General features: G+C 41.0%; 3 protein-coding genes across 3 annotated transcripts in view; all 3 read right to left on the bottom strand.

Annotated features, from left to right (window-relative positions):
• antxr1c (ANTXR cell adhesion molecule 1c) overlaps positions 1–3,536 on the bottom strand; it is a 36,102-nt gene extending 32,566 nt beyond the window's left edge. The window contains exon 1 of the mRNA XM_026177156.2: positions 2,895–3,536. Coding sequence (XP_026032941.2) covers positions 2,895–3,052 — 158 coding nt within the window. The 5' untranslated portion in view covers positions 3,053–3,536. The remainder of the gene's footprint in view (positions 1–2,894) is intronic.
• A 2,379-nt stretch (positions 3,537–5,915) lies between these two features.
• Positions 5,916–9,384, bottom strand: rbp3 (retinol binding protein 3). The gene is made up of 4 exons (XM_026177155.2): positions 8,076–9,384; positions 7,731–7,921; positions 7,316–7,458; positions 5,916–6,733 (listed from the first exon to the last, which is right to left on the bottom strand). Exons 1-4 carry the CDS (start codon positions 9,267–9,269, stop codon positions 6,399–6,401), a joined length of 1,863 nt encoding a protein of 620 aa, XP_026032940.1. The 5' UTR covers positions 9,270–9,384; the 3' UTR covers positions 5,916–6,398.
• A 2,070-nt stretch (positions 9,385–11,454) lies between these two features.
• irbpl (interphotoreceptor retinoid-binding protein like) lies at positions 11,455–14,447 on the bottom strand. The gene has a single exon (XM_026177154.2). The coding sequence runs from the start codon at positions 14,365–14,367 to the stop codon at positions 11,590–11,592; it is 2,778 nt and encodes a 925-aa protein (XP_026032939.2). The 5' UTR covers positions 14,368–14,447; the 3' UTR covers positions 11,455–11,589.
• Between the last annotated feature and the right edge of the window lie 284 nt (positions 14,448–14,731).

Raw genomic sequence — 14,731 nt, 5'->3', positions numbered from 1 at the left:
AAGGTGTGCCCAAACTTTTGACTGGTAGTGTACATGCGCAGTTTACTTAGAAAATGACTGTGCCACGAACAGCCCAGGGTTGGCTGTCCACAGCCAGGGGCCCAGTATAGAGACGAACGAAGATTAATACACTGACTTCTGTGGAATTAGCACGAGTTTGATGATGCCATATCGCTGACCTTTATTTCACTAAACTTCTTCTTTTTTTTTGCTAATAGCTGATAAAAACATGTTGCGTTTTGGCAGCATGTCAGCATGCTTACAGCACAGCCTCGCAGAGCTGCTCGTACACTTCTTAGTCTTGTTACTGTGTTAACTTGAGGACCATAAACAATACACCACAACAAAGGCATATGATGTCACATTATTAACTATGGATGGTTACTGTGCCTAAAACCCTTTTTTTATTAACTTTTATTTACTAACACAATTTTTAGTTTTTGTCAGCGAGTACTCTTCTTTCATAACATTTTATCTGGACACCCTTTGTTTTCTACATATGTATACTGTAAATCTTACCACCATATGTGTTGGAAGGCATCCATTTACACAACCATCTGTATTATATTAGATGTAATGGCCTGTGTATTAAAGTAGAACTTAGATGTGTGTGGTTTGGGGGCTTAAAATGAGACCCAACATCTATATTTACTGGATTTCAGGCTGTGACTGGACGCTCCTAGAGAATTTCACATACAGATCTTCATGGCACATACCATTTTAAAATAACGTATATTGCTACAGCAACCACTTTTTCCAAACACTGTCCCAGATGTTTCAAATTCAGCAGACTGCCATGCAGCCATTAGCCACCTTGTCATCAGAGTGCAGCTACCCAGATGTCTAAACAAGTAGCGTCTCACAACTTTGAGCCATCACATGACATCATATGCTCAAGGCTGCAATAAACTCCACTTACAGCATGCATCCCTTTTTCTACATTTAAACTGATCCATCGAATTTTCTACAAACTACCAATTTGATCTGCAGTCGATCGATCAGGTGGTTAGTCTGTCCATCACGATGGTGAGGACTGAAACAGAAGAACCTAAACTGTACTGTGTGTTTAGGGTATAAACACTAACATTTACTTGCTAAACACCAACATGTTAGCAATGTCTTTGTGAGGATTTAACTCAAAGTATGGCTCTGCTTAACTAGAGCCTCAGAGCTCCACTAGCACAGCTTTAAGCTTTAAAACTGATCTTTAAAAAGTGAAAAACAACAGAGTTGAAATCTGTGAATCTGGCTTGATCTTACTATAAAGCAACTTAACACTTCAAAAAGAATGAAACACACAACTTTGCACCCAGTGTTGCCTCACATATTTAAAAAAACGAGAATGACTACAGCGCTTATGTATTAATAAGCTAAATGATTTCACCTTTCATTAAGATAAACCAGGGCACAGGGTTGAGACTGTGTCTCATAAAGCCAGCTGAGGCCTCAGGGATCGGTGGTGAGCGACGGCTGTAGGAGGCCGACACCGGTCTCTAATGAGCTTCCTCTCGTTTGAAGTCCGCAAATGATGACTTGTTAGTCAACCTTGGAGTGGGCACCGCAGCACGCAAGAGTGCTAACAATAGCATCAGACACACAGAAAAAATGAGCAGATTCTTTATTTGCAGCATGTGTCAGTGTTTACCTCACAGCACAAGACGAACACAGCCGTCCACATCTGGGAAGCAGTCCTGTGTTTTGCGTGTGTGTGTATGTGTGTGTCTTTGCATGTGTTTTCTTGGGACTGAGTTCCAGGAAAAAACTAAGCCTTACTAAGATTCTGTAAACTTCAATGGACATAGGAAGACCCTTTTACCGTCTTTACATATGGAGTCTTTTTTTCCCCTCTGGAAAAAGCCAATGGCAACGGAGATGCTTTAAATACCCCATGAAGCCCCCCCTCCCCACCAAAAAAAAAAAAAAAGGTGCTGTGTGCAACATTTCCTTCAGCAAATTAATACCACATTATCCATAAATGTTGTTGTTTCCTGTCTCCTCTTCTTTCCCCTCCCATTTCTGGCACTGGTTCATGTTCGCAAATTAGATTGTAGGTGCTGCTGGTTAAATGTTTTTTAATCATAGTAAGATTATCTCAAGATAACTGCTGGCAGTCAAAACATGAGAGCAGCATCACTGCTTTAAACAGATTCTCCACAACATTTGTACCATTTGTGCTCTAAAATAAACTGAATATAACTGAATCACAGTCATGTTCATGTCTTCAAAGTAAATGCAGAAAAAATGACATGTTAGAAAATAGCGAGCAGGAGAGAGGGCAGGCACTCCAGAAGTTTCTCTGACATTTTATTTTCTCTCCAGCTGTTGAAGTCCAGTTCAAAGATGTCACTTAACCACAACATTTTTCCTATGTGGGCGTACAGAGTGGAAATGAAAGAGCGAACGGTGAGCAGTCACATTAAAAAAAAATCCCTTCGGAATGGATGGGAATAAAGGAAACTGCTTAAAAAGTTGTATTTCTTTATAAAAACGAATTGCCAGATATAGAAGACGAGGGTTAAACAATTTAAGCCAACATATATCGCGGGATTTGCTTCCAAAACCCCACTCGGTGTTTTCGCTTATTCAGCAGCCTGAACTCTGACAGTCAGCCTCCTCTCCAACGTCATCACGCGCGCGCACACACGCGCAGATGCTAATCGGCTGCAAGCTCTCGAGCCCGACTTTTTTTTTTCTTTTTTCAGTCTTTTTTTTATGTCAAAAGTTAAACTTTTCTATCATTCCCCTTTCCTTAAAACAGCGGCGGCTAGTTTGTTCACACTTTGAGAATGACATGCTTCAAAAGAATATTAAAATATAATAATAATAATAAAAAACCTCTGACAACAACAAAAAGTTAGCTTATTTGTGGTGTATTGCTAACAACCTCCACTTACTTATCAAGCACGAAGTACAGGTCAAAAGCACCCTGGCAGGAGCTCTCCTCCTCCTCTTCATCCAGCAACCCCGGCTCGGCTCTTGCAGATGGAAAAGAGAGCAAAAATAATCCGAACAAAACCAAAACGAGACTTATGTTCAACAAAAATCTTGCCATAATCTCTCCTCCCGGCGAAACAGCGTAATTCCTTTATGGAGAGGGGGAAAAAATGCCAAAACAAGCCAAAGTACTTCAGCGGGTCTTTACATCCCACAAACAATATAAGTGGAGAGACAGGGATGCTACCGAGACAAAAGAAAGGATGCCGGTGATGATTCAACTATTTTGAGATCAGTGTACAATCAGGACCACCCGCATCCCGGCCTGATTGCAGCAGGAGAAGTGTTTTGACTCAGAGAGGTTTATTTTTTTTTTTTAATGCTGGTGGTCTTCAGGCTCTTTTTCGGATAGTTTTGAATCCACATGCAACTGACAGGCAAAAAAAAGAAAGAGAAAAGAAAAAAAAACCTGCAAAAAATAAAAAGTTAATTGAATGGGTGGTTCGTAAAAACGGATAATATTTTCCTGTCAGTGTGTCAAAAGTGATTTAGTTCTAAAGAAGCCAAATGGAGCTGGGTGATGCAGAGCTGTGTTTGAAGCCGGAGGAACTGAGAGCCCGGGGGACAGACTTGGCTGAAATGGCCCAGGTTTCAAATTTCATCTTGAGGAGGAGAGAGGAAGGGAGGCAAAAAGAAAAAAAAAGAAGAAAAAAATGGCTCAAGATCCCATTTTGCGCCTCCCTCACGTGGCAGACCGGCGCATGGGTGACAACAATTTATATCATTACAATTATACAAGGTATATGAACTTCACTGTGGCACTGCGTCCTCAAGCCACACCAGCGCGTTTATTTATCGAGCCTAGCATTTTAGCACTTTGTCCTCATTTGTTCGTTTACTTTCAGCATGCTGCTGATGGTTAACTATAAGCAGCAATATCCACTGTAATTACAACTCAGTGAAGCAAAGACTGTAATGAGTGTGGCAGATATGGTGAAGGGCACATTTAAAGAGTAAAGCAAACCCTCACATGAAGTGTGAGTGCTGCCATACATCAATCACATGAGGTAATCTCTTTCTTCTAAAATATGTTTTTAGAAATAGGTGTACGATTATTTTGAACAGCCATGAATACACTTAAATGATGACTTAATTAGAAATTATGGCGTCCTATTTTTAAATGTGTGTTTTGCTTTGGTTTGGTTTGTTTTGAATAAATAACCTGTTTAGCTTTTCTTTGAGTTTTGGAGCTTGAATGCATCTTGTCATCTGAGCTTTCATTAGCTAATAGGTAATCATTCACTCTATGATCAAATATGGTCATTTGTTGCTCCAAAATACCAATATGACCAAAGGGTTTTTGACACACAAAAGTGTATGCCAGGAAAGACTGACAAAATCAGCTGCTACCCTGATAACATCTTGAACAAATAACATCTGAAAGAAATGAGAAATGACAGTTAATAGAAACAGGACAGAAAACAGGAAGAGAGATGTAACTGTGAAGCTGAAAGGAGTAGAGTTAGTGAAGGTAGATGAGTGGAAATACCTGGGATCAACTATCCAAATCAACTGACAGTGCATGAGAGAAGTGAAGAAGAGCATGCAGGCAGGGTGGAGTGGGTCAAAACAAGTGTCAGGAGTGATTTGCGACAGGAGGATAGCAGTAAGAGTGGACGGCAAGATTTACAAGATGGATGGTACACCTGCTATGATGTCTGGTTTGATGATGGTGGTGCTGTCCAAAATACACGAGGCCAAGCTGGAGATGCTAAGAATGACCAGAATGGACAGAGTTCGAAATGAGTACATCAGAAGGACAGCTCAGGCTGAGTGCAGCTAACAAAATCCGACAAAATCGAATCTAGTTGTTTTGTTCTTTCAGCTTACTTTCTACACTGATTTTTGTAGTAATTGCCAGGAAAAAGTCCTAGTTTTCTGTCTCTTTTCATATTTCCTCTTCCAAAGCCATATTTGCTGTGATCTATTATGCTGTCACTTGTACAAAAACCAGGCAGAAAAATAGATTCCTGAAAAGTAAACAGCAGCCTTGTTGCATCACATCCCTTTTTTCCATTAATCCCGTGGCCCCAGGCTCAAAACATGTGCTCACTTATCTATCCAAGGCAAACATAGTTCTTCAGTTTCTCACATAACATGGTGTAATCTTCCCAACTGAAATATCACTGAAGAAAAAAAACACACCATCTGAAAAACTGCACATCATCCCTTGAACTAAATGTGCATTGCTCTGCAGAGCTAAACATCATGTAATGTATACTTTATTGATCCCCGTGGGGAAATTCCTCTCTGCAGTTAACCCATTCACTCAGTGAAGCAGTGGGCAGCCACCAATCAAGCGCCCGGGAGCAGTGTGTAGGGACGGTACCTTGCTCAGGGGTACCTCGGGGTAGCCGTTCACTGGATTCGAACCCCCGACCTTCCGATCATGGAGCCACCACTCTACCTACTGAACACCATCTGCACATCAAGTAAAGTCTTCTTTCTCCCTTAATCTGTAAATCTTGCATTTTATACAAAAATAAACCAAATATACTGTTAAAATAATGAAATAACTTTTGTAGTGATGAAAAAACATTTTATCTTATGTCATGCTATCCAAGGGGCGATCGTGGCTCAAGAGTTGGGAGTTCGCCTTGTAATCGGAAGGTTGCCGGTTCGAGCCCCAGCTTGGACAGTCTCGGTCGTTGTGTCCTTGGGCAAGACACTTCACCCCATGTTTGCCTACTGGTGGTGGTCAGAGGGCCTGGTGGCGCCAGTGTCCGGCAGCCTCGCCTCTGTCAGTGCGCCCCAGGGTGGCTGTGGCTACAATGTAGCTTGCTATCACCAGTGTGTGAATGGGTGGATGACTGGATATGTAAAGCGCTTTGGGGTCCTTAGGGACTAGAAAAGCGCTATATAAATACAGGCCATTTACCATTTTACCATGCTTTAAAAAATGAGCACAACACTCTCCGTCATATATTTCAGTTTGTTTTTTATTGTGTCTGATAAAACCCAGAAATGTTCACATGGCACGAAGTTCACTACATAGTGGAAAAACGATGCATGTTGTATCCACAGTAAGAACATCACATGTGATAGTTTCTTCATCAGAGTAACAAATTGATTATTATACAGAGCTCCTAATTATAATTTTGCAAAGTTTTGTTGATGTTTTTTCCAGACATCTTTGACAAACACTAACTTCACAAAGAACTGCATAGGCTTTTGAGAGCCATTCATTCTCAACCACCTCAGCACAGTAATATTTGACAGAAATGAAAACTACAGAAAACTTTCCTCTACTTTAAGAACAGACTAAAAAGGCTTAGTTATGAGCAACAGATTATACTTTATTTTTTTACATAAAACCTACGTTGTTCACTTCTTAAACAAGTCTAGACTCTTGAGATTATTTGGCTGCCAAAACAAAGAGGTGATTGTGTCCCCCATGACTTTGTTCAGGACTTGGTTTCTTTAACTGCGAGGTGCTTGTTGAATATGCCTTTGGCGGTGTCGAGGGCAGCATCAGCTGGGACGGGAATGTGAGGTGCAATGCCGGCTCCCTCCCAGGCTGGCCCTGCAGAATTGTCGGAGTGAACAGTGGGGATGCTGAGGAAGATATCGGTCTCGCCGACCTGGAAGGTCTTGGGTGGGTGGGACGCCCCAGCTGTAGTTTCGCCAATGATCATGGCGCGGCCCAGCTTCTTCATGATGTAAACAAACTCTTCTGCAGCACCAGCAGTAGCTCCACTGGTCAGGATGATTACGCTTTTCTTGGAGCCATACCGTACACCTGAATAGGAGAAAGGTAGATAGAGATATGGCTGAAAGTCAAGTAAACAAGGGAAGTAAGTTATTTCTGAATAATGGAAAGGATTAAGTTTGAGCATGATAACAAGCTGGTAGAAAAGGGATATGGATAACTGTATGCCAGAGAGGCTGGATTATATCGTGGGGTTCCAGGTGAGGGTACAGATGAGAAAATAGTTTGATATATTCTAACCACAGCTGCCCTGCAGATAACTTTGAAAGACTGGTATTAAATTCAGAAAGCATTACAACCTCCAGCACAGGGCCAGCTGGTCTGTTCGTATTAAAAAGCAAAGGTGCCTTTTTGTCTGTTCATAAATCTGCGTATCACTGTTTCATCAGACTTGCAAATATAAATATATATATAAATAAATGAATATATAAATAATATATATATATGAAGCAATGGGAACAATTTGGAGACAAGTTTCTGGATACCAGATGAACGTCTCGTTTCAGCTCTGGTTTTGAATCTTTACCAGATTCTTATTGAAACATCTGTCTTCTACTGAAATCTATTGCACATATTCAAAAAAATACACAGACTGGATTTTTTTTTAACTACCGGTGAGTTCCTGCAGAGTTTGGAGCTCTGTGATGGTTCCAGATGATCTGTCGTAAAGCTTGTCCAACACAATCTGCTTGTCCGCGTCAAAAAAGTAGGAACAGAAGCCTGCGATAGCTGTTGTTGGCCCCCCAAGATTGTTCCTGCAAATTCATTCATGGAAAGGTTTGATTCTTAGTTAAATTTAATGGTCATTTGTGATTTCTTTTTATTGATGGATGTCAACCCACATTAGGCTATCTCTGGACATCAACCTGACGATTTGAGGAAAAAGCATTCTACATTCTTCAATAATGATCAAATGCACTTTATTAAGAGCTAGACTGTTGAGCTATAGCAGCTTTAATGACTGATGTAGACACAAGGAACGTTTTTAATAGAAACTTGGACTGTCATGTCGAGTAATATTACTCACCTGAGGTCAACGATCAAAGCATTAGTGTTGAGAACTTTGTTCCAGACATGTTCAACAATAACCTGGGCAATAGGCTTCACCTCCTCAAAGTCTCCAAACATGTCAAAACGCAGATAGCCGATGTTGTTTTCAAATACGTCAGTATGGAAGGAGACTTTGATCAGTTCAATGTACATTTCTGGGGTATAATCCTGTGGAAATCAACAGGCACCAACTTAACATGTATCATAATTGTGACCAATATTTTGCATTATATTTTAAATAGCTCACCAGTTCATTTGCTTAACAGGAACTTTTGTCCATCAAACTGAAACAAAATAACAACCTCAAGTCTGAGTGTCTTACCATTGGTGGTAGGGCTGGAGTGTTGCTGGTGGTCTTCAGGCTCTTGTCCCCAGAAAGGGTCTGCAGATCAGCAGACAACTTCGATTCCAAACTCTGCTTGGAGACAACCATATTGTACGTGCCACTTTCCAGCTGCTCTTTGAGCTTTGCTGCAACATCTGACCCAATATTTTCAAAGGCATAGTTGTCAGCGATCAGGGTTGCTGATCCCTCAATGATTGCTGGAACTTGGGCATGGAGGTTGATGATCTTGATAGCGGTAGCAAGGGCATCCTCAGCATTTACCTCCACATCTGGGGTGACACCTGTGACCTCCCAAGTGGAGCCAGTAACGGGGTTGATAGACTTAGCAGTTGGTACAGTGACATAGAAGTCAGAATCACCAGCTTTAAATTTATCAGTTTTCACCGAGCCTCCCGCTGTCTTCTCACCAACAATGGTGGCCCTTTTCAGATTCTGAAGACAGTAGGCAACATCTTCGGCAATGCCCTTGGTGTTTTTGCTGGTTAGGACAATGATGGATTTAGTTGCACCATATCTCTGCCCAAGCAGATCCGGCATAGTAAAAAATGGAGTGGTGGTGTTCGAGGGACGGTCATAAATGCTGTCGATGTGAATCAGAGGCTCAGCTTCGGTGAAGTAAGACACAATGTAGGGGATCCCAGTGACTTCCCCACTGCCAGTGTAGCGCAAGTCAAAGATCAGGGCAGATGTAGGCAAGATTTTACTCCAGACAAGGTCTAGAAGCAAAGGACCAACCTTTTCAGCTGCCTCTTCTCCAAGGATGTGATCAATCCTCAGATAGCCAATGTTGCCCTCCAGGATATCAAGCTTCATGGAGTTCTGGATGACTGCGATGAGCTGCTCAGGGGGCAGGGGAGGCAACTTTGGGGGAACTGCAGGAGCGTAGTTTGGCTCATAGGAGACCTTCAGGCGTGGGTCACTGACTGTGTGCTGAACCCCACTGCTGAGGACATTCGCCAGAGTTTCGGCATCTGGCATGTTGAGAATACCCGTGTTGCTGCTGGCTGCTTCGATTGCCTCCTTCATCCCCACCAGCTTCTCTGGTGAGCAGTAATTGTTCAAGATGATTGTTGCTATGTCTACGATGACACTGGGGGAAAAGGAGGCATGGCTAAAGAAAACATTTCCCAAAATTAGCAGAGATGCAACCAGAACGAGAGTCTTTGCCATTTTTTGCCAGTTCAGCCTGACAAAAAAGCGAGCAGACACAAAACGCACGTTGTTGAACCAAACCTCTTTCCCCAAAGAGGTCTTCTGTCAAATGGCACTGTTTTGGCTGCAAGGTTTCTGGTTAGTACACTCATAAGAGGATTTATCCCACATTAAACCTCTAATCGCATTATCCTGAGTGCTTCTGCAAGGTAATAACAACCTAGCTAAGTAGATGTAGTAATACAAGGTGCTGCTAAAGATACTGGTGCTAGAGTTACGCAATGTATCCTGGAGTGAAAGGTTCCTGTGTCAAATAAGGTCAGTTTTATAATTGATAAAGGTCAAGAAAGGCATTAAGGGTAGTGAAGATATGACCTGGGGAAGTCACTACCTGCAAATACAATATACAAATGGGGGTCAACATTATATCTTAAATCTTACATAATATTTGAAGAAGGAAAACAATGGAAATGGAGAATAACTGTAAAAACATTAAAAACCCAGCAAATGCCGAATACACCATCAATAATGTTCCATCAATAACTGAGAAACACCTAAGTCTTTATTATTTTTAGAAATTATACACATTTAACAGCAAAGCATCACAAATGAAAACTAAAGAGGGAGATCTGGTTTAGGTTTGTTTGCTTGGTACTTGCTCCCTCTGCTGGACTGTTCTTTTGTTAAAGACCAAAACAAAAAAATAAAAATAAAAAATAGAGCATTATTACAGTAAACTAAGCAAAAGTACACTAAAACAAGTAGGCAAACTCAAACAAAAAACAAAAAGGGATTTCACGTGACAGGGTCGAAAGAATATCCACATTATTTTACATATAATTTAAAATGTGATAATTTTAAAGAGTAACACAGAGAAAACAAGTAAAGAAGAAAGAAAAATACGAAAACCTTTCCTATATTATGAATAACTGGAAGTTGTTTTACTTACACAATATTCACACTTAAATGGGGCAAATGTATTGTAAAGGAATCATCAACTATCACATGCTTTTCACAGTTAAAATGTCCACAGCTTATACATTCCCTTCTGTAATAAGATCAAATACTAATTCATGCTACTTAGTTACTCAAAGTCTCTCTAAATGGAATAACAAGCAAGTGCTCTTGGAGCTTAAAATTTCATATTGAAGTGAAGTTGAGTTCCTGTAGAAAGGCCTTCGAAAAAAGTAAAAAGACTAGATTACGTGAAGCCTAATGCCAAAAAAATATAAAACAAACCAACAACTGATGACAGTTTGGTATAATAGAAGACCTTCTTTGTTAAACTACTAAAAAACACTGCCTTTAAATCAGGGTGTCAAACATACCATTTGGTCAACTCTGTCCCACTGAATATCTTTGCAATATCAATTGTGAAAACAGCAGAGAATTAATTAAAGTTTCTAATTTTTAAATAAAATCTTCTTGTGATTAAGCAAGCTTAACTGAACAGGAGTGAAAATGTATGGAAAAAGTTTAATTTTATTATAGTTTTATTGTAGTGTACTGTAATATTATTTGAGGGCTGGATCTTTAAAAATCCAGTGATTTTCAATGCATGTAATAAAAGTGAGCTGAAGAAATGTTGAGAAACTGAGACAAATCTGTTCATCAGTTTTGTAAATGAACGGTGTGCTAAATGTGAAGCTTTCCAGCATATACTTGTTTCTTTACCCCTTTTTGATCTTTAGACTGTTCTGTTATATTGCAGTTGCTTGTTCTTGCAAGATCTGACCTCTGAATGATCTCTGATCCTTTTGTGCTGCATATAAGATCACTCCTATGCTATTTTACTTATTGACTGTTTTAAAGACCAACAGGTGCCTGCATCTGTGGGAACATAGGGAAAAGTGCTGGAAACACAGACAGTTCTTTTGAAAGTATCAAGGTCCCCATGAGTTTCAAGATTCTCTAAAACCACTGTCTTCATTGAGTTGACCCACAATTTTGGATCTAAAATCAATCTGAGGAAAGTACCCATTGACTAAAATGAGTTTGACACCCATGACTTAAAATAAAATTACTTTAGGTGCCAGTTTAGCTCAGTGAGCGAGCATGCCCATTCATTCAGTGGGTAGCTACCAATCTAGCAACCGAGGAGGAGTGTGTGGAGACCATTTGGTGGATTTGAACCTGCAACCTTGCGTGCATGGGGCAAACACTCTACCTATTGAGCCATCCCTGCACTTTGCTGTCAGAGCCAAAGAAATTAAATAAAAAACAAAACATCTAATTACAAGGCCACACATGCTACACATGGAACACAACAACACACACATTTACATTGAAGTGGTGCCTAAGCAGAAAAACTAATTAACTAGTCATTTTAGTCGCATTTTTATTGTTTACCTTGCACTCTCTTCAGCAACCTTGACTCTAGGATTTTCTGAGCTACAGATAGAGCCTCATTTGCCTGGACAGCAATATGGGGCTCAACCCCCGAAAAGCTCCACATTTTTCCAGTGATGGCACTAAAAACAGCTTGGTTAGGAATGGAGGCATACAGGACAGTGTCTCTGATCTGATAGGTTCTACTTGATAAAGACCCACCAGTTGTTGGCTCGCCAACAATTGTGGCCCGATTTAGGTCCTTCATTGTGCAAGTGAATACTTCGGCTGCTGACCCAGTCATATGACTGGTCAAGATGAATAGTTCCTTGGAGGATCCGTATCTTTGACCTCTCACCTGTGGAATTGTCATGACTTCTGTCATTGTGGTTGTTGTTCGGTCAAAAACAGAGTAAAGATGGTGTAGAGGTTCTGCATCAAAGAAATAACTACACAAAAGTGGAATCGCGGTTGAATAACCACCACTGTTGTACCTCATATCAATTATGAGGGCATCTGTATTTATTATCTTGCTCCAAACAGATTTTATGAGATGCGGCCCGATGGCTTTTACCACTTCTATGTCTGCCATCATATCAAACCTTAAATAGCCAATGTTACCTGGTAGAAGCTCAATTTTAAAAAGAGCATCAATTATATAGCCCACTTCCTCTGCTGTAGGAATCTTTGAGAGTTCATGAAGTGACTCAGGCTCAACCTCACAGTGGAAAACATGCAGTCGGTGATCACCTGAAGTCTCTTGGAGATCTGCTGTCAGCTGTGATGCCAAAGACTCAAAGTCAACCACCGAGCGGTATAATCCGTCAGCCCATTTACTTACCAGCACCTTGCTAACCTTTAGCGCGACTTCATGGATTGCGTAGTGATCTTCTAACAAATCTCCAGCTCCTTGTATGAGGGAATTTAGTCCTTTGTGAAATTCAGCAATCTCATGAACATGGTCCACTGCTTCTTCAGCAAGCACAATGGCATCAGGTACCACCCCACCTCCCAGCCAGAATTCTCCGTTGTTGTCGATAAAGTTTATGAAAGGAACAGTGATGGCAATATTGGTCCCCTCTATTTTAAAGGTCTTTGAGTGCATCAGGGTACCAGATGTTATTTCCCCAATGACTGTGCCACGATGTAATGACTGTATCAGATAAGCAAACTCTTCGCCAACACTTGCTGTGTAATAACTGGTTAACACGTAAATCTCCCGCTTTGAGCCATACGCTGGTCCTGTAATTTTAGGCAAAGTGTTGTGTTCTGTTGTACTATTCTGAGTTCGGTCATATATTGTAAAAAAGTGTTGCTTCTGTGATGTGTCCTGTAGATAAGACAAAATAATGGCTAGAGAGGTAGAGGATCCACCGGTGTTATAGCGCAAATCAATAATCAAGTTAGCAGTATCTTTGAGGGGTACCCATACCTTTTTAGCCATGACCTCTTCTAATTCAGCAGACTTGACAAACCTGTCAAAGCGGACATAACCAGTGTTGCCTGGGAGAATTTCCACTTTGAGCAATGTATCAATGTATTCCGTTAATAGTCCAGGTTCGTCTGGAACTTTCTCATGTTCATGGCCTTCCTCTACATTGGCTGCATATTCTGGCATGTATTTGATTGTCAGTCTGGGATCTTCAGACACAGTCTGGAGCACTTGGTTGAGTCTGATTGCTAGACCCTCTTCAGATATGACAGACACGAAGTCTGTAGATTCCAAGAATTGAAGAAGAGCTGGAACTCTTTCAGTAAACGTGTAGAACTGGTCGATTTTGTCAGAGATTCTTTGGACAACTTTTGGAATAGAATTCCTTATAGCCAGAAGTGATTTGGCTTTTGCAACAGCGTCCTTGGCAATGATGTGGACATTTGGAGAAACACCAGTGACCTCCCAGCTCTGACCTGTAATTGGACTGACAGATCTTGCCACAGGAACTGTTATGTAGAACTTCGACTGAGCAATCCTTATTTTTTGGACTTTCACCGACCCACCAGCAGACTTTTCTCCAACTGTGGTGGCCCTCCTTAGGTTTTTTAGAGCATACGCCACTGCCTCAGCAGCCCCCGTTGTGGATCTACTGGTCAAAATAATGACATCTTTTTTCTTTCCATACCTTTCCCCCACTATAGATGGGATGGTCCATAGTTCCCTGGTTGAATTTGAAGGCCTGTCATATACAGTGTCAATATGAATAACGGATTCAGGGTCTGAGAAATAGGAGATAATAAAAGGAACTCCAGAGAGCTCTCCAGCTGTGCTGTACCTTAGGTCAAAGATTAGTGAGGATGTGTGAGCAATATTATCCCAGATATTTCCCATGAGCTGCGAGCCAAACTTTACTGCTGTTTCCTCCCCAATGATCCGATCTATCCGTAGATAGCCAACATTGTTTTCCAAGATATCCGCCTGGACAGAGCTTTTCACCAGCCGGATCAGCTGTTCTTTTGGAAGAGATGACAGAGTTGGTGGCATCACTGGGACAAAATTAGGCTCATAGGAAATGGTCAACCGAGGATCATTCAATGCTCCTTGTACTCCAGCTGTGAGCACAGTTGCCAGGGTCTTCCTATCTGAAATCTGCAGGATTTCTCCACTGTTGATAGCTTGTTGGATGGCCTCTTGCATCCCAACCAGGTTCTCAGGGAAGCAGTAGTTTTCCAAAAGAATCTTGGCCATTTCTAATACTAGAGCAGGCTGGAATGACGAGTTGCTGGATAGAGTAGATAGAAAAAACATCAACAGAAGTGGCACTGTCGTATGCGCCATCTCTAATATCTTCATCAACGCTGATAGAAAGAGAACCACCTCCGTCTTTGCTTTTTCTGGGTTGTGTTAGTTGATTTGTGTTCAGAGACTGTGGATTTCACTGGAAGGAATATGTCATTGTCAAAGGTTTTTCGGGCAGCAACATCAACATAAGAGGCTTTTGTCTACAATAAACCTTTAATCGCATTATATGTAGTGCTTCAGCCTGCAGACGATAGCAGACAGAATGAAAAATGATAAATGGGAGGTACAGTTTCTCACTGTTTTTGACACAAATGTAATAGAGGTTTGGGTTCTGGTACCTCTAGTTTTAACACTTGTAACTGAAAGACAGTTTACTGTTTATTATTTTTCTACTTATTTTTCTATTACAGTCTGC

This window comes from Astatotilapia calliptera, chromosome 8 (genome assembly GCF_964374335.1).
Source record: "Astatotilapia calliptera chromosome 8, fAstCal68.1, whole genome shotgun sequence".
Classification (NCBI taxonomy): domain Eukaryota; kingdom Metazoa; phylum Chordata; class Actinopteri; order Cichliformes; family Cichlidae; genus Astatotilapia; species Astatotilapia calliptera.
Note: the sequence above shows the minus strand (reverse complement) of the source record. Positions and strands in the feature narration are given on the sequence as shown.

Bases quoted from the DNA above. Each gene is read 5' to 3' on its own strand.
- irbpl (XM_026177154.2), bottom strand. From the start codon at position 14,367: ATGAAGATATTAGAGATGGCGCATACGACAGTGCCACTTCTGTTGATG.
- rbp3 (XM_026177155.2), bottom strand. From the start codon at position 9,269: ATGGCAAAGACTCTCGTTCTGGTTGCATCTCTGCTAATTTTGGGAAAT. The intron at 7,459-7,730 runs GTGAGTAATATT...ATGAATTTGCAG, and splicing joins GCTTTGATCGTTGACCTCAG to GAACAATCTTGGGGGGCCAA. The intron at 6,734-7,315 runs GTAGTTAAAAAA...TCTCCTATTCAG, and splicing joins AACTCTGCAGGAACTCACCG to GTGTACGGTATGGCTCCAAG.